Raw genomic sequence first — 26,410 nt, forward strand, 5'->3', positions numbered from 1 at the left:
TGTACTTTTACTCATCATGCCCTCAGTTTTCTAAAATCCCGGATCATGACCTGCACATTAGCCCGAGTTGGAACCAGTGAGCCATTAGTACACTTCTTTGTGACCTTGTAGATGCTTGTTGTCTCTTTCTCCTGATAATAGTGATGATGGACGATAAATTAGGACGATCAAAGGGGCTGCTTGGCACCGTGTCATTACTCCGACTCCTGCTCTCCAGGGCCCCCGGCGCTCTGCATACCTCTCTGGGCATGGCCGGGGAGGCGCTCCGGTGGCCCTGACTGGATATGGTGGGTGTGCGCTTATACTGTAGGCTATTTAAGCAGCAGCTGCTCACACATTTTACACAGATGAAGATTTTTCTCTTTTTTTTACTGTTAATTCACTGACAGCATTGCAACAGGCATGGAGGCACCTCTGGGCTCCATCGAAAACCCGATCAAGTTTCAGAATCAGGACTTCAAGACTCTCCTGGAAGAGTGTCTGAAGTCCGGTAAGCTGTTTTTTGATCCGACCTTTCCAGCTGAGCAGAAGTCTATCGGTATGCCGGAGGATCCGGATCCCAAAAAGGCGATCAAGTGGCAGCGACCCAAGGTAGACCTGTATGTGTGCTGCTGTGCCAGCAGATATCCAGATGTTGCATGCTGTGTCTTGTTGTAAATGTCAAGGGTATTAGTCTCCATTAAAATCATTCACATGATAATTTAGTTATAAAATTAATCATCATATCAGGTTACAGCGTCTTCTGCAGCCCAAAACACCTACATGACAATATGCAGCCATAGTTTAAAACATACTTTATCTACAGGGATACCTACATTTTGACTCAAGCAGATTTGTTGGCCAGCAGTGGTGGAAAGTAACTCAGCACATTTACTTAAGTACTGTACTTAAGTACAATTTTGAAGTACTTGTACTTCCACTCCACTACATTTCAGAGGGTTTAGTTACTCTTCAGATGAAGATTTGACACAATGGATAATATGAGCTTTTAAAATACAACACACTGTTAAAGATGAAACCAATGGTTTCCAACCTTTTTGGCTTTTGATGTCTTACAAAAAGCAGTGTGTAGTCGGTGTCATATTTAAGATGTCTATGAGTTGTTAACAGCTCCACCAAATAGTGATTTTTCCCTCTAAACTTCTCACATTGTTTCATTTCAATAAATGTTCAAATGATCCAATATTTCACCAAAAATCAAAGATTACAGAAAAAGTCCAAAAACTGAAAACAGATTTGTGTATCAGAACTTTGTTTTTTCTTCTTTCCTCTCCCATTAATCATCTCACGACCCCTCAGATTTATCTGATGACCCTTTGGAGGGCCCAACCCCTAGGTTGGGAACCACTGGACTAAACTAACTGTATATAAAGTAGTTCAAACTAGCTCCACCTCCAGCAGCTAGAATCAGAAACAGGTTTATTGCCAAATAGGTTGACGCATACAAGGAATGTGCTTTGGTGTTGTGGTGCATAACAATCAAAGAAGAGAAAACACAAGTACCCACAAAGTCAGAGAAAAATACCACTAACACTAAGATAGGTGATATGACTATTACTATTACTATTACTAGTAATAATACTATTACTATTACTACTATCACTATCACTAATTTTACAATTCAAATCTGAAATAAAGTAAATATAGTGAAAATATATTACAAGTGAAAAGAGTTATACAATTGTACGAGATATTGACCAGGAATGTGTAAAAGTTAATAATATAAATCACTATAAGCAGTACATGTAATGTGCAAATGTAAAATTAAAATAATTGCGTTAATGTAACGCAACACTGTTCAATGTGACAACATTCAAATGCCATTTACATGTTGATGCTTCAGTATTAATAATCTAATGATGTCATATATAATCATATATCATCCAGAAAGATGAAACAAGTACTTTTACTCAAATACTTTAAGCACATTTTTCTGCTAATACTTATGTACTTTTACTTAAGTAGCTTTTTTTCATGCAGGACTTTTACTTGTAATGGGGTATTTTTACATTGCTGTATTGATACTTTTAATTAAGTAAAGGATCTGAGTACTTCTTCCACCTCTGTTGGCCAGTGAGGTCAATAAGTTACGTGAAATCTTTTTCCCTGCAGCCAGTGGCCTCTTCGAATTGCTTCCTCATAGAAACTGTCAACAGGGTCGCAGTGTTGAAGACAGATGTGTTGAAGACAGATGTTTTTACCTGATTCAGCCAGGTGTTGCTCAGGTCTTAGGGACTTCTTACCTGGAGCAGTTTCCTCAAAAGAAAAGAAGAAAGTAGCCAAAGAAATAACACAGCAAATAATATTTTAGCCAGAGGAGAGTGTAAGGACAAGGACAAATTGAATGTTCATATTATATATCATAATATATAATTTATTGTACATTATGTTCACATTTAGGATTATAAGATTATTAACAGAATGTGCTAATCTACATGAGGAAAACAGAGAAGTATTGGATATAAAAGGGGTTTTGACAATTTGTTATGATAATTATGGAACATGTATGCAGATTTATATCAAATTCCCTGATGAAAACAAGACTTTCTTAAGACATATACTCATGATATTGACACCATACGGCACCAGTTTATAATATGACGGCATCTTGTCCTCACACTGGCCTCCTCTCGCTCCATTTCTGTAGGAAATCAGTAAGAACGCTGTGTTTGTGGAGGACACGACAGGCACCACTGACATCTGCCAGGGCCAGCTGGGTGAGTTCGTCAGGAAAACATCAACTTGTGCCCCCATTAAAATCCTGATCGCTGCTCTCCCAAGGACTGAATGGTGAAACTGGAATATGTCATGCTGAAATTGTCTTAATGTGATTTTGTGCAACATCTACCTAACCAAAAAGCTGGAGCACCAGTCTGTCCTTATTGTTTGATTTTAGGTTTAGTCGCTCCAGAATGTGATGTGTGCACCACACAGCTCCAGGGACACAACTTCAAACGCACAGCGAAGGGGGGAAAGAGGGGTGATACTCTTTAGTTTCTAAACCTCAAAGCAAGGAGGATCTGCAAGGCATCCTTACCCCATCCAAACCCACAAAATGCAATTAAAAATTGTGTTGTTCTGTCTGTTTCCTATTTGTGGTGAACTGGATGATTCTGCTCTGCACAACAGAAAACTCCCCTTCCTCCTCTGGGATTTCTGGATTGATGGCACCAGTTGTGTGCATCTGTGTCAATGTTACAGATCAATACCCACCACCACCACCTCCTCCTCCTCCTCCTCCTCCTCCTCCTCCTCCTCCTACTCCTCCTCCTACTCCTTCTTCTTCTTCTTCTTCTTCTTCTTCCATGTCTGAGTTTTATTTTCTCTGGGATGTGTTTTCCATGATTTCCACAGATACCAACACACTGCAACATCTCCAGAGAAACAACATGAAACAGATGTTCGCTGTTGGAGAGGAATGTGGCTTATTATCTCTCTGTGTGTTTGCGTGTGTGTGCGTGTGTGTGTGTGCGAGCTTAAAATGCCTGCAAAGGATTGACGAAAACATGAATCACGCTTCACGGGAGACCAGTGCCTTCTGGCATCAGAAATAATTTGATAAATAAAACAAATCATAAATTACATGGCATCAAGAGGGTTCTATAATGAGAAGCTGCCGTTCTTCTGTCTCATGTCAGGTAACTGCTGGCTGCTGGCGGCCCTGTCCTGTCTGACCATGCATCCCAAACTCTTTGCCAAGGTGGTGCCGCCCAAACAAAGCCTGTCTGAGCCGTATGCAGGGATCTTCTATTTTAAGGTAAGTAGACAGATTTCACTCCAGTGCCTCTGACATCCTCTGCCTTTTTGCTAATGAGAGACAGAGTTTACCACTGACCAACGGAAAACGTGCAAACACAAGCAACAGTACTTTTCCTTTTGTGCTTCTGCTTGAGTGTCCCATACATGACGTAGCTCAGTCTCTGTCTGGACATGTTGGTTGATAATCTTTACCAAAGCAAATACTTATGATGAGCTGTACTTCAGTCAGGATGCTCATGCCGAGGTTTTAACCATTTATTAGTTTGTTAGTGGCTTTGCTCAGGTGTTGCTTCGCAGCCAATCTGACACAGACTGTCCCCTGCCAGAACCTGAAATATACAACTTTGATGAAGACATAAATTAAAAAACTTACATTGAAATGCTTGTAAAGGATAAGGTGATCAATAAGGATGCAATGTGTTGGTGTGTGGAGATTGAAGAAGCTCCAAATATTTATGAGACTGCCTACTATTATACAGAACATCCGACAGGCTGCAACTAACAACAATTTTCATTATCGATTCATCTGCTGATTATTTCCTCAATCGACTGAATAATTGTTTTGTTCCTAAAATGTCAGAAAATTGTGGAAAAATGTCCCTTTACAGTGATGTCATCAAATTGCTTGTTCTAGTTGAGCATTTGTTTGTTTATTTGTTTGCATATTTAAAAAGACTTTGATTCATACACAAGGACATGAAAATACAGAAATACAGAGAGAAGATAAACAGAATTGCATTAAATAAGAATAACGAGGGATGGAAAGGCCACAAAACAGAGGGGGGAAAAGAAAGAAGAAATATGAATCTAATATATATAAAGTACCAGTCAGAGGTTTGGACACACTTTCCCATTCCTTTGAATGAGAAAGTGTGTCCAAACTTTTGGCTGGTACTGTAAATATTTTTTCATTCCAGTTGACAATCAGTCAACACTGTACTTATGAAGTTATCAATATTTGTTTAAGATGTTTTTTAATCAGTCCATCAGTCCAGATCTCAAGAATATTCAGTTTATTCTATAATCTGACAAAGAAAACTACTGCAAAGATCACTGGCCAAATCAGACACAGAAGATATGTTTCAGTATGTGTGTTAAAAGGCTTGAACACCAGATAGACAGATGATTAAGTTTGATTTATATATCAAATTCACACTTGCTTATTTCACATCATTTATTGTAATAAAGGATTGATTTCAGAAGAAGAAGCAATCTGATTTAGCAATATTTTTCAAGGAGAAGCCTTCTTGTTCAGCTGCTGTGCCACAGCTCTGGCATTTAATGAAGGCAGCTGGAATAAACAGGTATCAACTCACCATGGAGTGATCACTGCACAGTGGTCACGCATGAAAGAAAACACAAACATAAAACCCACAACCTAAAACTTGTTAAAAACTAAAACTGTTCTAGAGAACTCATTATTATTACACATACCAATCTTGTAAAACAAACACATTAGTCATATATAGATAATCTCTCATAGGTTTTGCTCAATGATTATTTTGCCCGGAGCTCTGGACCTTTGGAGGCTGTTAGGGAGAATGTGACATGACTAAACATGCAGGATGGAAGGACTGGAAACTCATTTTTGCAGGGTCAGAGTGATGGGAGAGCAGTCCAGACATGCAGGTAGTGACTACCTCTGGGAAACACACACACACACACACACACACACACACACACACACACACACACACACACACACACACACACACACACACACAGAGCTGCAGCTATAAAAGGCCAGTGCAGGCCTGCTCTCGGTTGTGTACACAGTGAGTAGTACAGTACACACCCCTAGGCATGACCAGTAACTGCCTCTGGAGGTTGCTTAATACATTTAGTTGGATAAGAGAACAGTGTGTTTATTTAACGCATCATGTTATAGACCACTGGGTTTTATTTCCTAGAACTGATCTTTCTTTCATTCAGTTTTTTTTAATCATCTCACATATTTATGTCTTGTTGATGTTTTGCTCTGATCTCTGATATGTCATGTGATGATAGTGTGATGGTGCTTTGTTTAGTAAGGGAAGGAAAGCTCGACAACAAAGTGCTTTACATTGCGCATAAAAAGACATTAAGAGAAGATGTAAAAAGACAAACAAACAAGATTTTAGAAGAGTACAAATAGATTAAAGAACAGAGAAAATACGTTGCAGTGACTAAACAGTCTCCAATTACATTTGATGAAAAGCAGAGACAAACAGAAAAGTTTTAAGCTCTGATTTACAAGAGCTGAGAGTATCTGTGTTCAGTTTTGTAAACAAACCTGTCAAACCTGAGAGCGAATGATCAGAATTATACTGCATTTTGGTCCTAAACCATTCAGTGCTCAGGATGAACCAACAGTATTTTCATATCTATTATTCGACTGCAGTGTAAAGATCTGAAGTCGAGCAGCAGCAGTCTGAGCGACTTTTTAGAGAGACCTGTAAACACACCATCACAGTAGTGGAGCTGTTTAAAGATGAAAGCAAGCTCAAGCACATGGTGTAACTTTATGATGATGTCTGTTTCTTTTCATCGCAGTCTGTGCCCACAGGATAGACAAAATAACAGAAACACTCCAACATAACAAACTAAGCTCCTAAAAACACCAAAGAGTTTAATCAACATACATAGTTACCACAAGAATTATTGATGAAAAGCCAGTATTTATTGATCAGTGTGTGTGTTATTCTGTTTCACACTTGTACTTTATTTGTGATGTTGTCAAACAATGTGTGTCAAAAAATATGTGTGAAGCTTCCTAAACAGACTTTTAAAAGGGTTTTCTCACACTTCAGTATTGCATTTACATACTGTACATACAAGTTTTGAGACTTATAGGGACAGGTTTAAAAAATAATCTTCAAAATTGATCCAGGGAGGCTGAGATATTCTGACTTTTAGCCCTCAGTGTGGTCCAAACCCCAAATACTCTGGATTCTACACTTTCCATAGTGCAACTTGTTAGTGTCTCGACCGTCCCTTCCTGGTAAACACCCTCTACACACTCTTAGTTTATAACACCTTCTTAATATTAAAAATGTACAATCTAAAACCCAAGCTAAATTAATCCTGATGAAATCACAAGGGTTTTATTTTTTTCAGACTTTAGAAACCTCCCTCCAAAGCCACAAAGCCTTAAATCCAATGCACAGCGATACAGTTTTGTCTGGTGCTGATCCAAAGTGCAGTAAATAAAGATTTATTGATATTAATTTCAGCATATTCAGGAAGCAAAGAGCCAACAACACATTTCACATCTGCTTCATCACGCCTGTCTGTCAATCAGGAAAACACATCACATAGACCCAAATCATGTGATCACAATCTCCACATATATCACTGGTGAAAAACAAAGTCACAATCTTTTTTTTTTTTAAAGATATAGAACCTTTAAAAAAGAGATCAAATATACACACATAATATACACATATAATATTTTATAATAAGCATAAAATTACATTAAAAAATACACATGTAAACTAAACAGGATGAAGTGAGATGCCTCATACAAGTGTTTTCACAGGCTGAGTAGCACATGTAAACAGATCTTGATGTGTAAAGTAAGTAGAGTGTCTCTTTAAGATAAATACTGGCCACATGTAGACTTCAGTTTGTCTCTTTACACTCATTAACTTTCCCCCTGATTGATTCCATCCATCCCTCCTCTGTTATTTACCATCCCTGTATCCGTCTCTCTCTCTCTCCGTGTGTCCCTGTGCAGTTCTGGCAGTATGGTGAGTGGGTGGAGGTGGTTGTGGATGACAGGCTGCCAGTACGCGAAGGCCGTCTGCTCTTCAGCTACTCTCACACCCGCAACGAGTACTGGAGCGCCCTGGTGGAGAAGGCCTACGCCAAGTCAGTTGCCACTACCAGCATATGTTTCTGGGTTGTAATGTCTGAGATCACCCACTCTCTTTCTCTTTCTGTGTGTGTGTGTGTGTGTGTGTGTGTGTGTGTGTGTGCGTCACTGCAGTGATTTGACAAAAACCCCACAGCCACCGGAGATAACTTTCTCACCTCTGGTATGCAGGTTAATTGGATCCTACGGAAGCCTGAAGGGGGGTAACATTTCAGAGGGGATGGAGGATTTCACAGGAGGCATCGCGTACTCGTTGCCTGTCTCTTCCCGTACCCCCCGAGTCCTCTGGAGGTCTTTGACAGCTGCTCTGTCTCGAGGCAGCCTGCTCAGCTGCTTCATCCAGGTATAACACACACACCTCGAAATGTTCACAGCAACATGCACACAAACACAGGCGGATGCTTGACTTTCACTCTTTGTCTCCACAGGCCAGCAGCTACCGTGATATCGGTAAAGTGACCGGAAACGGGCTGATAAAGGGTCATGCTTATGCCATCACAGACACTGACAAGGCCAGTATCACACAGAGACCACAACACCGCAGACTGTGTAGCACTGAACCACTTTCATTAGTTATTGTTGTGGCGTCATCAGTGTGTTTTTATGCGTTTACTCTGTAATTATCATCTCCAATTACTCTGTATCATGTATGTTTTCTATTGCAGCAAGTTCTCAATTAGAGTCATTGTAATCTGCAATTTTACCTCATTTTAATTTAATTTAATGTGATATAATGTTACTGAAATTTAATTTTATCTCATCCCAGTCAAACCTAATCTAATCTAACAGAATCTAATTACATTTAATATAATCTCATCATGTCCTAATGTCATTTTATTTAATTTTAATCAAATCAAATTGAATTGAATCTAATATAATTTTACTGAAATGTAATCCACTCTCATATCATCTCAGTCTAATCTCATCTCATCTAAATGAATCTAATATAATCTCACTGAAACGTCATCAAATTTTATGCCATCTCATTTTATGCCATTTTAATCTAATTTAATGTTGTCATGTCATTCTGATATAATATAATATAATATAATATAATATAATATAATATAATATAATATAATATAATATAATATAATATAATATAATATAATATAATATAATATAATATAATATAATATAATATAATCTCACTGACGTTATAATATCATCATGTACAAATATAATATTGTACTGAGAAATGAGATGAGATGAAAACTGGTAAAATATTCTCCAAAATCGTTCCTTTTAGTTTAATTTGTTGTTACATTTCAGGTGACGAAAGCATCAGAGGAGATTTTGTTGCTGAGGCTGAGGAATCCCTGGGGCTTTGTCGAATATCGTGGACCCTGGAGTGACAAGTGAGGAAACTTCTTGTGTGTGTGTGTGTGTGTGTGTGTGTGTGTGTGTGTGTGTGTGTGTCTCCAGATGTTGAGCAGCTCTGTGTTTGTGTGTGACTTCAGGGGTAAAGAGTGGGACAGTGTGGACAAAAAGGAGAAGGAACGGATTGAGCTGAAAAAAAGAGAAGATGGAGAGTTCTGGTATGAGACAGACACTGAAAGACAACAACTGATACTAACCTACAACCTCTCACAAACAAAAACACCTCTCAAATTATCCTCTAATGAATTATATCAGGATCAGTGCTCAGGACTTCTGCAGCCTGTACAACATCGTGGAGCTTTGCAGTGTGAATCCCGACACCCTTGTGGAGGAAAACACACCTGCCTCTCCAACCTCTCCTGCCTCCCCGTCTACCTGGACCATCAGTGAACATGAAGGAGTCTGGGTACCAGGGAACTCCGCCGGTGGCAGCCGCAAATACAAACGTATATTTATGTGTTTATTTGTGCACAAGTATGCATTCAAGGATCATTTCTGTTCTCATTCTTGTCATCACGCTGCTTTATCCCCCCTCTTTTTTCTCAGAATCATTTTGGAAGAACCCCCAGTTTCAGTTGGTTCTCAAAGAGCAGGACCAGACAGGTGAGGATGATGAGGATGATGAGGATGATGAGGACGACGAGGACGATGAGGATGAAGAGGAGATGACCCCAGAGGAGAAGAAGAGAGAAGAGAAACAGAAGAAGAAAGCCAAACAGTGCACAGTGCTGGTGGAGCTGCTGCAGAAAGACCGCAGGAAGAAGGATAAACTCAACTTCCTCTACATCGCTTTCCACATCTACAGGGTGAGAACAAGTTTATCATTTGAATATATTTATTTGGGTTTCAACACCTTTATTCTACTTAAAACTCACACCTGCTTTCATGTTTCTTCTGTTTTACAGGTTCCTCCTGAGGTGAGTATCTCATGGGCAACACATTAATAATTTTTCCTCAATGATAGCTTTATAAAATAATAACCTTCCATCCCTTTATGATATGATTCTCCATACAGCTCAAAGGTCTGTGTCTGGACCGCAGCTTCTTCATGAAGAACCGCCCTGTGGGTCGCTCTGGGAAATATAAGGCTCAAAGGTGAAAGATCAGTATAAGAGAAAACGACAGCGTACTTGTTTACACATATGTATTTATATTTTTTCAATAATATAAGCAGACAAATTGGTGCTGATGCTTTTACTTGGTTCCTGAAGGTGCTGCAGGTCTGATAAAACGTTTCTCATACTGTGATAACTGTGAACTGAATCAAGTAAATCAACACTTGAACCTCTTTAACTTTTTAGCACTTTGTGGATTGCTGCACTAATTTCTTGTTGTTAATGTTATTTCTTATGCACTTGTCTACTTCCAGTAATTTCTTATTTTAATTTTTTGTAAAAACAACAGAAAAACCTTTTTAGTTCAGTCTGTCTTCGTCGTTCCTCTTGTGCCTGATAAGCTATTTGAGAATTTGAACCACAGCTCTTTTGCGTTACTGTCCTCTAATGATTGTCTTGTCTCGCTTTTAAGTCACTTTGATAAAAGCGTATGACAAATGACAAAATGTAAATGTAAGTACTGTATAATGCAATTTTTAGCTCCAACATCCACACAAACAGTAATTGTCCTACTGAATGTGATTCATAGGTTGGGACGAGTTATTGAAAACACAAACCAGTTGTGTGCCTGTTATTGGACACACTGGCCCAATAAGAGTTACGCAACACCAGCTCTGTGTACAAAATCTTGTTTTTGTTTTGTGACCAAATATTTTTATTTTTTTATTCATTATATACCATTCACACGAGACAAACATACAGTACATTAATACAACTGATTGACAGATAATTGTAGAAGAAAGAGAAAAAAATAAGACAAGAAAACAAATGAAAAGGAAAGAAAATATAAACAAAACACAACAGACAAAACATACAATTCATTCACCCTCACAGTCCAACCCAGCCCTCTTACCTGACTGTCCAGACAACAACAGCAGTCTATCATTCAAATACATTTTACATATTGAATTTAACTAAACTGATTTACATGAAGGATTTAAATGAATCAGCAGCACTTGTCTCATCCTGAAGAGAGTTTATAGATGCAAACGACATTTCATACACATTACTGTGTATGAAATGAAAAAAAAAAGAAATGGATAATCAATGTTGTGTCAGCTGTTAGCTGCATCACACATTTTTAAGTGATTAAAAACACTGACCTCCGTTCTGATCATGGCCTCCTTTTTTCACTATTAGGAAATGGTTGATGCAAAATTGGTTTTGCATAATGCACAGGAGGACCTGATACAATGTAAAAGTTATTCTATATGTCTGGTGAGAGAATTGTATTGTTTGTTTGGACCTGATGTTTTTACTTGATCGTTTAAAGTTGTATTTTACTGCACATTAAAATGTTTTAGAAATTGATAAATCTCTCACTATGTCCGACAGGGGTGTGTGGAGAAAGGTGCATCTGGACCCGGGTAACTATGTCATGGTGGCGTCCACCTATCGACCCAACCAGCCTGGAGATTTCTTTATTCGCATCTTCTCCAAGACTGGAAACACTTTGGGGTAAGATGGAGGGAATTCACTTTAGAGGGGCAAAAAGACACAACAACAAAGTACAAAAATCAAATAAACATTTTACTCTTTTTTACCAATAAGAATATGATGTTGTGATAAAATTATAATTTGCAAACCCGTAAAATTCTCATAATAGCACCAGGCTATGCCAGTAACAATCAGAAAACAGCTCCATTCACTAGACACTGTCCGTAAATGTTAAGCGTTGCGTATGTGAGTCTCATTACGTCTTTTCCCATCATAGATATTTTGTTAAATCATAGACCCACAACACTTCCTGAGGGCTGCACAGCATCCCTGAATCACCTCCCGTCACACTCACTCTCAGCAGCACAGTCATACTCACCCACTCTTGTCTGTAGAATTAAACTCTGTTCCCAGCATTATACGACTATGTAATTTAGAAATTCTCAATTAGTCTCAACAACAATAGGCTAATAGAATGATTAACCCTTATAACTTCTGTTAGCGACAAAAGTCAATTATAAAGCTGAGAACAGTGTAGTATGCGTACTCTGACTGTAATGGCCATCGTCATTTTCAGTCAGTGCAGCTGCACTAATCAGAGTCTGTAAGGTTTATATTAAAAGTATAATATAAGAGAATAACACGGACAGTCTGGTGTGATCCTTGTGTTTCAGGACTCAGGACTTCACCTGCTCATCTGGCTTCCTCACGGTGAGTTAAGGGGACGTCTTTAAATGTTTATAACCTAAACTAATCCCAGCTAAGTCCTATATGTTTCTTTGTTTGTGCCAATAAGGTTATGGCAACTCCCGTGTCCCCGGAGGACCAAGTTAGAGTCGAGAAGACTTTTGAAGAGGTGGCCGGCCCAGTAAGAAACTGAATTTACCATTACCTTCATGATAAGTGTGAATTTTGGGCTCTTGGGTAAACAATCCAAACTAATCTTCTCTGTCACATCGACAGGATTGCAAGGTGAATGCCAAGGAGCTCATGAAGCTGTTCAACTCAGGTTTGAATCTCCAGTCCAGTATATATATCACATTTTTCACTATTATTATTATAGCTGCAGAGCTTCACTGCATGAACTTTGACTCTGTAATACCTGTGGCGGCCACTAGATGGGAGCAAAGTAGCAACATATTCCCTTAAACTTGGAGCCAAGAAGGTCACCAGTCTAGACAGAGGCTCATAGCTCCGGGCAGAGTAAACTGAGCTTGGTTAAGTAATAAAAGTGACTACACTTGTCCTCACGCTCACCTCTCCTCACACTAATCCAATTAAAATGTCTTCTTTTTTCCCTGCATCAATATCTGTCTTTATCTCAATCATAGCTCTTGACAAAGATTACCATCTGCCACTGGAGACATGCAGACAGCTCATCTTTGGAGAGGATGTATCCTTTTGTCCTCAGTATATATATGCAGTAATATTATTCACTCTTCTTTTACATCCAGTCCATCCCTCCATCAAATAATGTACATTTTTTGTCGATTACTCTACAAAATCTACTGTTAAAACACTTAAAGACACTTAAGCAGGGCAGACGCCTGCTGTTCACTTTCACTCTGCTTCCTCTTTATCTTTATCACTCGGTCTTCTGTCCTGTTGAAATGCCCTTAACTCTCCTGACAGACTAACAGGCGCTCAAGACTTAGCCGTAAACAAACGGAAACCCTGCTGTCCAGTCTGCGCAATCTGCAGGTAAAGCTCAGAGTGTGTATATGTGTGAAATATAAAGAGAGTCATGTCATTATCATTTCCTTCAACATCGCTTTCTCTTTCAGTCCATCTTTTCCAAGTTTGATACTGACTCTTCTGGGACAATGAGCCCCTTTGAACTCAGCACAGCACTGCAGGCTGTTGGTATGAATTCACACACACACACAGACAACCGCAAGCACGCAGATGGTTGATGCTGTTTGGCTTCACACCTTTGTTCACTCCTCCGTTTCTCAGGAATGCAGTGTGATGGCAAGGTGGTTCGGCTGCTGTCTGAGCGGTTTGCATCTGGAGAGCTTATCATGCCCTTCCATGGCTTTGTGACATGTGTCACCAGGCTGCGCAAGCTTTTCGGTAACACACACACACGTCTTTCTAGATACACACTGTAATTACGTCCCTCATGTGCAGGCATGTGATGTGTTGTTTTCTGTATGTCTCTACCCAAACATCTTTGCAGCTATGACCCCAAAATGTTTCCATGATCTTATACCAGCTGATCTGATGGCTGTTATCTAAGATCAAACGTAATAAATCTTAATCTTTGACCCATCTGCACTAAATAAGCCTCATAGTTTGTCATCTACATTCACATTGAATTTATCTTTAATTTGGTTGAAATATCCCTTAATCAATAAACTTCGAATGAATATTGTAAAAACATGACCACCATGTTGACCATGTCAAAAAATACTTTTTTAAGTTGTTTTTCAGAAAATTAATTTTTTTCAACTCATATGTTGCATATATGGCTGAGTCACAGTGAAACTTTGTTTTTGGTTGATGCACCTGTTCACAGTTTGTCTGTTGTATGTACTTTTTAAATGATCACTAAATTTTGTTTATTTATTTATTGGGACCATGTACAGTGTTAAACATAAATGTTACCATTTGATGTACTGTACCAGAGTTAATTTTCATCTGCAGTCCCTTCGGCAGGTCACAATTAAAACATATAACAGCACAATAACAAACAGTACAAAGCAAAAAACACACAGGACACATAATACAAACAACAAAGCTACACACAATAGCACATCACATCCACCCACAATGTCAACTAGAAATGACTAATGTATCCTTGTCAAATTAAAAGCAAGATTATTTGCGTTTGTGAGAAGACCATGAGATAAAATGTGGTTACAGAGCTGAGTAGCTTTTAGCAGAATAAACTCAGGTCAGGACTTCTGTTTTAAAATTAACACTATTACAGAAGGTTTGGCCTTTGCACAGATACTATAAGCGGTCATTTCCTCCATCTTCTCCTCAGCTCTGTACGAATCAGAAACCAGTCAAGAGGTGAAAGACAGAGGGATCAATGCTGTGAGTATCTGGCCTAACATTCTCATGTCATACTGACCTGGACCTGAATACATTTTTGACCCTCAGTTTCTGCTCCTTCCTCTCTCTGCTGTGTGTGTCCACCTGTCGGTCCTTCATAGTGGCTGCTTCAGTTTCTGATCTTGTGAAGAGGGACTCCACGTGGACTCAGCAGACCACCGTATGCTGTCACTTCTAAAACACACATGCAGCATACGTATATATCCTGTAAACTGTTTTCAATGATATGTCAGTTTATACTCTGCTCTGCCATCGTTTTATTCTATCTTTGTCTCATACTTTTCTTATACTACTGGTGTAGCCTTAATGTGATGTGAGAGTATGTAGCACAATCATTTAAACATTATATAATACTATTATATTACTCCATACACTAATAAAATTAACTTCATATTCCATCCTTTGTGAGTTTAAATTGTTCTTATTCTTTTTGTCATTTTAAAGTATTAATCTAAAGTCCACATCATCACTCAAAGTAATAACGATATTCTCTAGCTTCTGTTTAATAATTGTCTGATGATAAAAGAAAATTAGTTTGGGATGAGAAAATAAAAATGTGTGTCTGAAAATTAAACAGGAGCGGAAATGGTACACATTGCTGTAATTGCGCAACTCAAAAAAAATTAAATTTAACAACAACCCCAACAGTTTACTCATCCATGCACACATGAGCATACCCTGGGCAATAACTGTGCACACGCATGTACTCACTGACACACACACACACACACACACACATACACACACTGTGAGTACTGCCTGCCCCACTGAGGGTGTGAGGGTGATGTCTCAGCAGCGCTACACGCACTATCTCTATTCTTATCGCACTGACGCCACGTACAGCGTCAACACACACTCACCCCCTCCTCCACTACGTTCCCTCACTCCCTCCATCCATCCCTCACTCTTTCTCCCCCCTCCTGTTCTCTCTAGTAACTGTCTGAGTCTCACAATCTGCATCCTCCTCCTCCCTGTTACACGCTGGCTGCTCTCTCTCTCTCTCTCTCTCTCTCTCTCTCTCTCTCTCTCTCTCACACACACACACACACACACACACACACACACACACACACACACACACACACACATAAACACACAAACACACAGAAGCCAGAGCGAACAAATGTCCTTTCTACACATGCTGCTATTAATAGCACCTTTGCTCACACACCACTTCCTGTTCATCGTTAGGTGAGGACACACAGGTTGCCCTCGGCAACCGTCCATCTACATTGTGATAGAGAGAGATGGAGAGAGAGTAAGCGAGAGAGGACTTTTATGATTTGTCTCCGTGTCTGGACTCTCCGTCGCCTCTACCTGCTTTATTTTTCATTTTCTCTTCTTCCAAATCGTGTGCTTCCTCACTGCTCTGCCTCCCCAGAAGCCTCTGTGTCTGTGAGTCCAGCTCCACAGGAGGTCGGCCACTGTGACAACTGTGGGCTAAACAAGGCCTGTAAAATCAGGTATCTGCCACCCTCACAGGACTCAGTACTGGTGTAATTACTCTTCTACTATCACTGTCTGCTTCAGAAAAGTCAAGAAATAATGTACTGTACTTGCACTGATTGTAGAAATTCTGGTTCTTTTACACATAACAAAGATAAAAAACAAAGTATTTAGATTCTTAATGAATCCTGAAAAATCAAAAACACTCCATTGCAACTAAACGTCTAGGTATCCCTTAATGCACCATCAGTTTAAGTGATGGGGGGCAAAATCCACAGTAGTTCTCTGCAAAACTGTATCAGAGTTTATCTGAAGATAATATACTATAAGGCTTCAGCTGTGTGAATTAGACAAATTTTAGTGAATATCTTACAGAGTTACAGTCTTATTGTATAAAATTTGTGTTTCCCTTCACAGTGTTTTTCTGTTGAGCTGCAGTGGAGATATAATAACAAAAAAAGGAAGCTATGGAAGATATACACTTGATTTTACTAGTTTGGACAGCTAAAGCCTTGAATTATCTTCAGATGAACTTTAGAATACATTTTTGCACAGAATAGGGACTGTGTATTTTATGTATATAATATTATTTAAATATTATATAACATGTAAGCTGTATTTTAAAGTTGAAGCTCGCTGTTGTGGATCTATTTTGATCTGCTAGGCAATTAAATCTATAACAGTGCATCATATTTTATAAGCCTGTCTCATGTTATGTATTTAAAATATTAATCATCAAAGTAACTACTAATTATAGATGCTGGAGCAGAGTAAAAAGTACAATATTTTACCTCCGAAATGTAGTGAAGTTGTAGCAAGTAAATGAAAGTTACTTCACACCACTGGTGATTGTTTTCTCCTTGTGGTCATCATAAATATTGTAATATAACAACACATACATACTTCCACAGAGGAGCTTCATCTCACTCAGGCGCCCTCAAGATCAAAGGAAAGAGAAACAGTTTGTGTCTGATCTATCAGGATATAACTGTAAACTGTATCTCCTCCCTCATAGAGAGTCTTTATTTTCTCTTTCCTCTCTCTGTTGATTCTTTTCTCTCGACAGCAGCTGTGCTCATCCTTCCATCTGCTCTCCTTCCTCTTCTCCTCTCCTCTCTTCTCCTCTCCTCTTCTCTTCTCTTCTCTTCTTGCCATCTCCCCTCCTTTCTCCCCTTTAACCCCCCCCCCCCATCCTATGGGATGTGATGATGCTCTGACAGGCTTGGCGTCTGTTCTTGGAGGTGCTGGTATTTTTGTGCCACAGCGGCAGGCGCTGGTACAGGAATAGTGCCGGAGTTGTAGTGTATAGTGTGGGGGTGGGATCTGGGGAGGGCTGGGATGGTTTGAGCACTGTGAGATTTTAAACCATTGTATAGACAGGAGGGGGGACCAGGGAGGATTGCGTAAGTCGGCTCCCTGGCTGCAAATTTAGCCTGGGCTCGCTCACGCATAAACTTGATGAGCAGTACTATCTCAGGCGTCAGAGCTGGGGTATTCAAAGATGTGAGTGTGTTCTGGCATGGCACGTAGGGTGTATTTATTGTGCATGCTTATTTACAAGTCGTGAAAAACTGATGGCTGATAATTTGAGATGCAAAGAGCAGCATTTGCATCAGTACAGCACCCCCATCCCTCCCTCTGCTCGCTGTTCCTCATCTTGTTGTTGCTATTTATTTTCCAGATGGAAGTTTGTTATAGATGGTGGTGATCAGGTGTTTCACAGTCACTGAGAAATATTATGTGTTGTCACTGAAACTGCTTGTTTACTGCAACTTTCACGCCTCAGCTTTATTACATGAATAAACTTGAGGCAATTAGACAGCATTAAGAGACCTTTCAGGTTAATTTAGCTTTTCTTTTTCCACCTGTGTACTCTGTTTTTTTCTATTTGTATGTGTGGGAGTCTGTTTGAAGTTACACAATAAGAACATCTCAACCTTTGCTACAGCATAAGTATTTTTAACCTGTAATCCCAAAAACTGTTGAATATCAATACTGGGCTGTATAGACTGGCCTAAACTATAGAGCCTAGAGCCACTCTAGATTAGAGCCAGTGTTTAGTTTGTCCATTCTGGGCTACTGTAGAAACATGGCGGTGCAACATGGTGGGCTCCATGGAAGAGGACCCGCTATATAAAGGGCTCATTCTAAGCTAACGAAAACACAATGATTCTTATTTTCATGTGATTGTACACGTACTAAAACATACTTATGAATATTATAGTTCATTTTGTTCTGCTAGATGCAACTAAATTCTACATGCTGCACCTTTAATCAAGCATAAGAAAATGTGGTACCAGAGACAATGAGAAGCAAGGAAATCATTTAGTTGAGGTGTCATTAAAGGGGATGTATCATGCACATTTCCAGGTCTATATTTTTAATCTGGGGCTTTACTGGAATATCTTTGTATGATTTACTGTTCAAAAAACATATTTTATCTTATACTGACCCTTTACACAGCCCCTCAGTTTAGCCTCTGTCTGAAACAGGCTGCTTTAGCTCCTGTCTCTTTAAGGCCCCCCTCCCGATGAGCACACTCTGTTCTGACTGGCCAGCTCCTGGAAAGCTTCCCCTCAGGAGATTTATCCACCGGCTCCAGGGGCTATGCCAACAAATCATGAAACAAACTATATTAGTAGGATTTCACTGCTTTTTCTCGTTCTTTACTCAAAATGTCAACCTCTCAAATACATCCATACATGAGTTGACAATGCAAACAACACAAGGAAAAACCTTAGCAACAACCTTAGCAACAACAAAGGCTACAGAACGGGCAGCCGTTTATGGGCATCCACAATGAGCTGACATCAGCTCATTTGCAAAGTGGAAAAAAAACATCACAAACAAAGCGTTGAGAGCAGTTTGAAGCCTGGGCTTTTGACTTACAGGGAGCATTTCTATATACATTAACCTCAACATTCGGAACTTTGATGATATTTAACATAAATATCTGGCATCATAACAGTCTATAAGATAAGAGAAAATCGCAAAAAGCATGATATGTTCCCTTTAACCTCTTAAACTCCACAAGGATGCCAGCATCCTCAGCTGACATTACCATCTTTCAGAGGCTTTAGCAGGCTCAGTTTTAAAGCGAAAGTGATGATACTGGTATGATATGAAACTAGATGAATTATCCACTGTGGATGGTACCAACCATGTCATGCTAGCTTGTTGGGAAGGGGGATAAATAATACTCCAAAGTTCGGCTAAATTTTGGCGATGGGAGAAACTGGCAAGGCCATTTTCAAAGGGGTCCTTCAACCTCTCACCTCAAGATATCTGAATGAAAATGGATTCTATGGTTACCCACAAGTCTCCACTTTACAGGTAATCCCATGCAGTTTTTTGCATGCAGTATAAATGTGTTATATACGCTATGCTATTCTAAAAATGGTGTATTTGAATATTTCTGCATACTGGGGATCCCTAAACAGTATTGGAAATGCACAAATTTGGTATGACTGGAAAGCTGAGAGTCTTGTGGATTCAATGAGCTGAATTGTATTCATGTGTGATGATATTAGTCCCCACAGTAGCCATTTCATTGTAGTGAGACCATTTTTTGAAACTTGACCTCACTATATAAAATGACCTATTGTGACCTCTTGGAAAATCACAGCCTCATGAAACTTTACAACCACAAACAAGAGACTGAGGGCATTCAGGGGGTGTATGGCTTTCCTAGGTATATTGACAATAAGGGGGTTTCTGAACAATTTCTAGAACAGAAGTGCTCGTCATCCAATTGCCAAAAAATGAATTCTCCAAATGTCAAAGGTTTTTGATATCAAATCATAGCATGAATTTTTCTATGGTTTTCTTCAAGGTCATGGAGTCTTAAGAGGTATTTTGAGGGTATTTTGATTTTATTATTTTTATTCTCAAGTGGTTAAAAGTTGTTAAATTTTGTACCAAATCTGTGTAACAAATGGTATCAACCCATTAATTCCTGCAAATACTTTAATGGCCATCATATACTTCCATGATAATGTTCTAAGCCCTTTTCCACTCTAAACTTTCAAAACCAAAACGCAATGTTTATTACAGATTTATTACTAGAAAAAACTTGACACACAGTGCTGAACTGCATCTCAAATTAATCTTCAGTTCCCAGCTTTCAGATGATGTAGACCACTTCTATGCAGCAAATACTGTTGACCTGCTATCTCCCCCTAAAGATCCCCTTCCCCCCCCTAAAAAAAAGACAAAAATGGGTCTATGGTAGGGAAGAGGGGAGTGGAAGAGGTTAATGAAAAATAATTTAATGTTTCGAGCATCAAATTTGGTCTATAATCAAACAGCATCAACCATTCAAGTTTTATTGGTGCATGTTCAATGAGAAACTCATCTTTTTAGTGTTTCTTAATATCCTTGAAAAGAATTCATGAAAATGTCGGAAGCACTGTTTTTATATCAGTATCTACATTAAATTTCATGTATACAATAGTATATTAAATGTATATGTATAATTAATAGTATAATAAATTTATACAATTTCCCAGCAGTGTGGTAACTTTTCAGACTCTCTGACAGCCTAGAGAGTCAAGATCACAGCCAACAATAAAAACGGACCTTAAACACACTTTTCTTACAGTAAATCGTTTTCACAGGAACCCTAGTTGAGACCTCAACTGGCTGGATGAAAAACATACATGTAACTTACACTTTTTGCAGCATTACATAATCACTTATTTGAATGTAATGTATATTGACTATAAAGTGAGTGTGTACTACAGCATATATGGAACTCAAGTCAGTTCAATACAAAGCAATTACAATTCAAAAATGTACAAACAATCCACTGCACTATACATGATTAAATGCTGTGCAACGTCATACAACAGTACCACTTCATGATAACCATAAGAACTAATAACAAAACAATAAAATGGGATTTTAAAAATGCTTGAAACTAGTCCACATCTGCGCAGAGTGGAAGAATGTGACATCTAAACATCAACCTGCTGCCGTCACTCGTGCATGTCTGCGTACTCAAATGCCCCCCGGCAAAAACATGTTTGAAATTCTCCTCGTAACTTGAATGCCATGTCACGCTCAACTTGTTTGCATACTTGCTGTACGCAAATGTGGTTTCAAGCACCTTGCAATCATTACATACATAACAACTGTTGGCTGGTTGATTGGAAATATTTTGACTAATCTCAGATATTTCCTCTTACTTGAGAGCTACTGATCACTACGTTCTGGTGTCTTCTGTCGGGTCAACAGGTTTGTACTTTTTAAAGGACGTGTTCACAGTTTCTAAAGTCTGTCCTTAAACAACAGTCAGGTGCCCAAATGAACATTGAAATCAGTTTTTCTTGCCATAATCATCCCTCCTGTTCATACTGGCCATTAGAAGATCCCTGCATAATGCACTTACAATGTAAGTGATGGGTGCCAAAATCCAGTCCTCCTTCTGTGTAAAAATGTATTTAAAAGTTTATCTGAAGCTAATATGAAGCTTCAGCCATCCAAATGAGTCAAATCAAGTACATGTCTTTCAACGTTACAGTCTTTTTAGTGCCAAAGTTCCTCTTTTTGTCACTAAACTTCCTCCGCAGCTCAACAGGGAAACACAAAGAGGGAATTTGATGCTAAAAAGTCTGTAAATGTGGCAGATATCCACTTGATATGACTAACTCAGACTGCTGAAGACTCATATAAGCTTCAGATAAACTTTTAAATGCACTTTTGCACAAAATGGCTGCGTGGACACATTGTGGATTTTGGCCTTCATCACTTACGTTGAAAGACAATGGAAGGGGATCTTTTAATAGCCAGTAAGAACAGGAGGAATGATTACAGCGAGCAAAACCTCTGTCAGTGTTCATATGGACACCTGACTGTTGTTTTAAGACACACTTGAATTTTTTTTTAAAAAGAACCTATCCTTTAAGTAAAATAAAGTAAGTAAACACCATTCAAGATTAGACGTGACAAAGTGCTTCACAAAAGATAGAAACAATTAAAAAACATTATTAACACACACATGCACATTATAGCTGTAGTTGAATGAGCAGAGTACAAAGCTTTGGTGAAAAACAGTCAACATCAGTGCTATATTGTCTATAAGAATCTGGCTTTAAACCCTTTAATACAAAGAACTGAAACATATTTTATAAAGAAACACATTAGAAATATTTCAAGGAGGCAACATAGTATATTACAGGAGATATTGTGGATGGGATTGTATTTACAAATACCTTAGATAGATAGACAACTTAGGAAAAGGGTCAAAAAAAACTTTTTTATTCTGCAGAAGACAGAATATTGTTTGATCCAAATGGTTAGAAAAGTCTTTAAAGAATCTGGAAATGCCTTCAGAACAGCAGGAAGTGTTGTTACGTGACCTTCTGGGTTTTTTCAAACATCGCTGAGTATTTATGGATGCTTAGCTCTGTGACTCAAATGTAACGCTAACACTTGCGAGGCACAAACTGGGGCTACAGGGTGAGGTGTACAGTAGCAAAAGGATGGGTGAGGAGCGAAGGAGCACTGTGTGGGCAGAGAAGGCCGGCGAGGCGAGGGGGATGACGGGGACACATGCAGGTTTGTGTCTTTTTGACGTGTGCAGTGTACACACGGTCCTCTTTTGTACCCCCATACCTTTTTTTTCTCTCTCTCTCTCTGTCTCTATCTCTCTTCATTCGATCCCACCGTCTATCAGTCCCTCTCCCTCACCCACTCACTCCCTTTATTCCTACCTCTTACTGGTCCCTGAAAAAATAGGGCAGTCCTTATGTAAGGAAGAGAGAAGAAGTGGGGAGGGGGGGGGCTGTGAGCAAAATGAAAAAAAGGCCTTCTGGATAGAAACAAGCAAACAGAGAGAGAATGAGTAGGGGGAATAATGAACTTGGCATCCACGCGCCTCATCCAGGTGGAAGAAGTATTCATATATGCTTAATGGCAGTGTGAGAGAGAATCCTGCTTTTTTTGGAGGCAGTGTATTAGTATTGCAGTGTTATGTCCAACCTCACACTGTTTGATTGTGAAACTATAGCAATGCCCTGTATTTTATATATATTAAGGTTTTCATTTAGCACAGTCTGTATGTATAAGAACAGTGATGTGCGTTCAATTGGCTCTACTCCAGCACAGTGGATTTCAGATAAAACAGTGACTATGAGGGTTGAATGTGAATTTAAATAGGTGACTATAGTGTTGCTCTTTTAACCATTGAGGGTTATGTACAAAAACAGGTACAATTTCTACATGTTTCATTGGATTTGTATGTAAAACCCTCTGATTAAAGCTGAAAGTTAGCACTTTAACCTCATAGTCACTGTTTAATTGCCCATTCAATGCTAGTAAAGTAAAGAATGAAAACAAAATTGCTCTAATACATAATACAGAATGCCAGGGGAGGAAAGTAATGAAGTATATTTACTTAAGTATAATTTTTGCGTTACTTGTTCTTTATGTGATTTTTTTCCCCCTTATTTCTTCTTACTTTATTATCTTACTTCACTTCATTTCAAAGGAAAATATTGCAAACAAACAAAGCATATGATGAGCTTTTATATTAAATATGATGCACTGTTATAGATTAAACTTAAACAATATACAAAATAGTTTAAATTGGCTCCACCAGCAGTAAAATGCTGTTTACACATGAATACATGAGTAATATTAATCTTAAATAATTTAGTATATCACAGTGTAACACTCACAGGGGCCATTTTTCTTAATTATGAGAACTTTTACTTTTGATAGTTTAAGTACATTTTCTAATAATATTGACATACTTTTATGAAGTGAAATATTCAAGGCATGACTTGTAATGGGTATTTTTTATTTTTCAGTGTTTATACTTTTTGGCTGGACTGCAACAGTGGGGCCAGCCAAAACTAGCAAGTACACAAGGCCGAACTTGGCACACTTGGTATTGAGAAATGGGTCAAATGGTTGGTGCTAGATTGGATCAGCTGAAGGGACATTTGGCGAAACTCACTTGAGATTTGTACATGTTCATTGTGTGTGTAACCCTAAACTTAACCTCAAACCTAACTGGACTACAAGAGTTCATCCCTTCGGCTGAGCCAACCTAGCCTAACCATTTACTAGTTCAAACTGGCTTCAATCAAATCCTGCCACACTTCCTGGGGGCTTGGTCGCGACGTGTCACCACTTCTTGTATCCATCCTCTAGAGTTTCATGCACAGTCCAGCCATATACTAGGTTTTGACGTAATCTTGTTAGTAAAGGATCTGAATACTTTCTTTGTAACCATTAACCACAATTTGTACATGGTTTGTCCAATGAAAGCACTGAAATATTATTGCTATTGTTTCATTTCAGATCCAACATGTTGAAGTATAGAGCCTAGTCTAGAGAAACCTACAGGCAAAAAAAAAAATCACAATCTGAAGACATTCTGACATGTCACAATAGGAAAAGCAAAGCAAGGATAAATGATAAGTTGTGTTTTGTTTAGCTGCTTCACTTTCAGAGTCCTGGTATTGTGCACGCTGGCTCACTGTCACACTGTCATGGCTTACTGAGACACTTGAATACAACGGAGGCATTGTTAATGTTATTAGCAACACTTGTGCTTTTCCTACTATGACAAATAAAAATGCAAAAAAGGCCAATTGTTGAAGACTAATATGTTTAATCATAGGAAATGTGAGTAATTTAAAATGAAAAAATAATGCCTCAACATTGTGCTTAAGTAGAGTATTTGACTGAATCTACTGAGTTTCTTTCCACCTCTGATCTCATCCTCATTCTCTCTCACCCTCTTGCACTCGTCCCTCCCTCTTTCTGGCACTCTGCCTCCCTGACTGGCAGCGAGCCTGTTGAAAGTAGGCTAGGATTGACGCGCTGCTTGTGTCTGAGTCACAGAGAGAGCTGTGGAATACTGAAACCCACTGATTGCATTTAACTTTAGGCATCCGACTCCCATGCAGTGCATGATACAATAGAGCTATCCACTCTGCTTTCTGCACCTCAATGCTGACGTTTACGGCTGCACTTAGAGCACCAATTGTTCTGACGCTGTGAACAATTGTGGAGACGATTATTTAGAGGTTTTGACAAATATTTAAATAAAGAAATGATCTCACTCACCACAAATTAGAGTGAATTAGCTTGATGGGGGGCATTTTTTTGAATTTCAGACTTCTGGAATATATTCCAATCTGAAGCCAATGTATTAAATCTACAAACAGTACCACTCCAAAATCCCCAGGATGTGTCCTAATCAAACCAAAAGAGAAAATGCATATCTCACACTTATAAAAGAAATGATAGACATATCAGTACTCTTCAGACAATTTGCATTTCCTAATGTGGGACACTTAAAAGTCTGTTAAAAGACCTAAATCACCTCAATTCATGTGATAAAAACTTCTCAGGTCAGTAACACTCAGGGCTAAATGTGCAATCCCATGTTCAATAATTTAACTATTTACAGTGTTATTGCTGTTACAGAACTCAAGCTTATAGGTGGATGTTACATGGAGAATCGAACAACATCAAACACCATCACCACAACACCCCGCCATCCTCAACGATCCGTCTCTCCCCTTCTCTTGCTCCCCTCATCCTGTTCTGCCTCCACTGATTAAGTTTCCTTCCCCTGATTCTTTGCCTGCCTCTCTCTCTGTATCTGGCTTTCTCTCTCTGTCTTATTTCTCTCCTTTGCCATTATGATCTGAAATATATTCCATTGAATTAATCAATAACATGCACAGAATTAAGTGGAAGGATTTTATTAAATTGCTATGAATATTTGAATATCTGTGTTTTTGAAATTCATTGCTTGTAATCTCAGACATTTATGCCTAATATTATCCCTGACTTTAAAAAGGCAAGGGTTCTCCCTTCATGCACACATACATGCAACCACAAAAAAACCCTCATACGATGTTAACAGACACGCACCCACCCCCAATAATTGGATATGGTTTGCCCTTCACCTTAAATATCTAAAAAAATGCATTAAATGTCTAAAATCCTGTAAATAACTATTGTTATTGCACAATCCACGCCCCTACATGCATTTTTGCCTGACCAAAGTAGTTTTAGAACTGTCCCACACTAGGTAAATCATATTTCCTAAAGTGAGACAATGGAAATTTTGATTGCAATGACAAATATAGAGTATATTTACACCATATTATAATATTTTTTTTTGATGGACAAACATATCACAAACACATCCTGATGAAAACTAGCAAGATTGTTTTATTTATAAGAAATATATACCCTCAACATTAAGTTTATCTAAACACTGTGTCACTGACCTTTGGGTGGTCGTCACATGGGACGCTTCCTGTTTGAAGATTGCTCCACCCTATCCATGATTGGACATTTGAGAAGTCGTATGATTTTGATCACATGACATCAC

General features: G+C 38.7%; 1 protein-coding gene and 1 long non-coding RNA gene across 2 annotated transcripts in view; one reads left to right on the top strand and one right to left on the bottom strand.

Moving 5' to 3' along the window:
• On the top strand, positions 1-15,208 carry capn12 (calpain 12). The gene is made up of 23 exons (XM_044353596.1): positions 1-287; positions 390-591; positions 2,648-2,717; positions 3,639-3,757; positions 7,475-7,608; positions 7,784-7,955; positions 8,041-8,124; positions 8,885-8,970; positions 9,073-9,150; positions 9,248-9,438; positions 9,539-9,798; positions 9,898-9,909; positions 10,008-10,087; positions 11,443-11,565; positions 12,219-12,255; positions 12,341-12,412; positions 12,508-12,553; positions 12,876-12,937; positions 13,177-13,245; positions 13,329-13,407; positions 13,501-13,617; positions 14,534-14,586; positions 14,706-15,208. Exons 2-23 carry the CDS (start codon positions 403-405, stop codon positions 14,730-14,732), a joined length of 2,160 nt encoding a protein of 719 aa, XP_044209531.1. The 5' UTR covers positions 1-287; positions 390-402; the 3' UTR covers positions 14,733-15,208.
• LOC122983643 overlaps positions 11,472-26,410 on the bottom strand; it is a 20,601-nt gene continuing 5,662 nt past the window's right edge. Inside the window, exons 2-4 of the long non-coding RNA XR_006403747.1 lie at positions 18,503-18,655; positions 14,624-14,778; positions 11,472-11,558 (exon numbers count right to left, since the gene is read on the bottom strand). This is a non-coding gene — a long non-coding RNA (uncharacterized LOC122983643). The remainder of the gene's footprint in view (positions 11,559-14,623; positions 14,779-18,502; positions 18,656-26,410) is intronic.

This window comes from Thunnus albacares, chromosome 6, assembly GCF_914725855.1.
Source record: "Thunnus albacares chromosome 6, fThuAlb1.1, whole genome shotgun sequence".
Classification (NCBI taxonomy): domain Eukaryota; kingdom Metazoa; phylum Chordata; class Actinopteri; order Scombriformes; family Scombridae; genus Thunnus; species Thunnus albacares.

What these genes read in the sequence shown, in the direction of transcription:
- capn12 (XM_044353596.1), top strand. Translation starts at nt 403, where the DNA reads ATGGAGGCACCTCTGGGCTCCATCGAAAACCCGATCAAGTTTCAGAAT. An exon ending in CGTGGACCCTGGAGTGACAA is followed by an intron (nt 8,971 to 9,072) that starts GTGAGGAAACTT and finishes GTGTGACTTCAG; the next exon opens with GGGTAAAGAGTGGGACAGTG. An exon ending in AAGACAGAGGGATCAATGCT is followed by an intron (nt 14,587 to 14,705) that starts GTGAGTATCTGG and finishes GGTCCTTCATAG; the next exon opens with TGGCTGCTTCAGTTTCTGAT.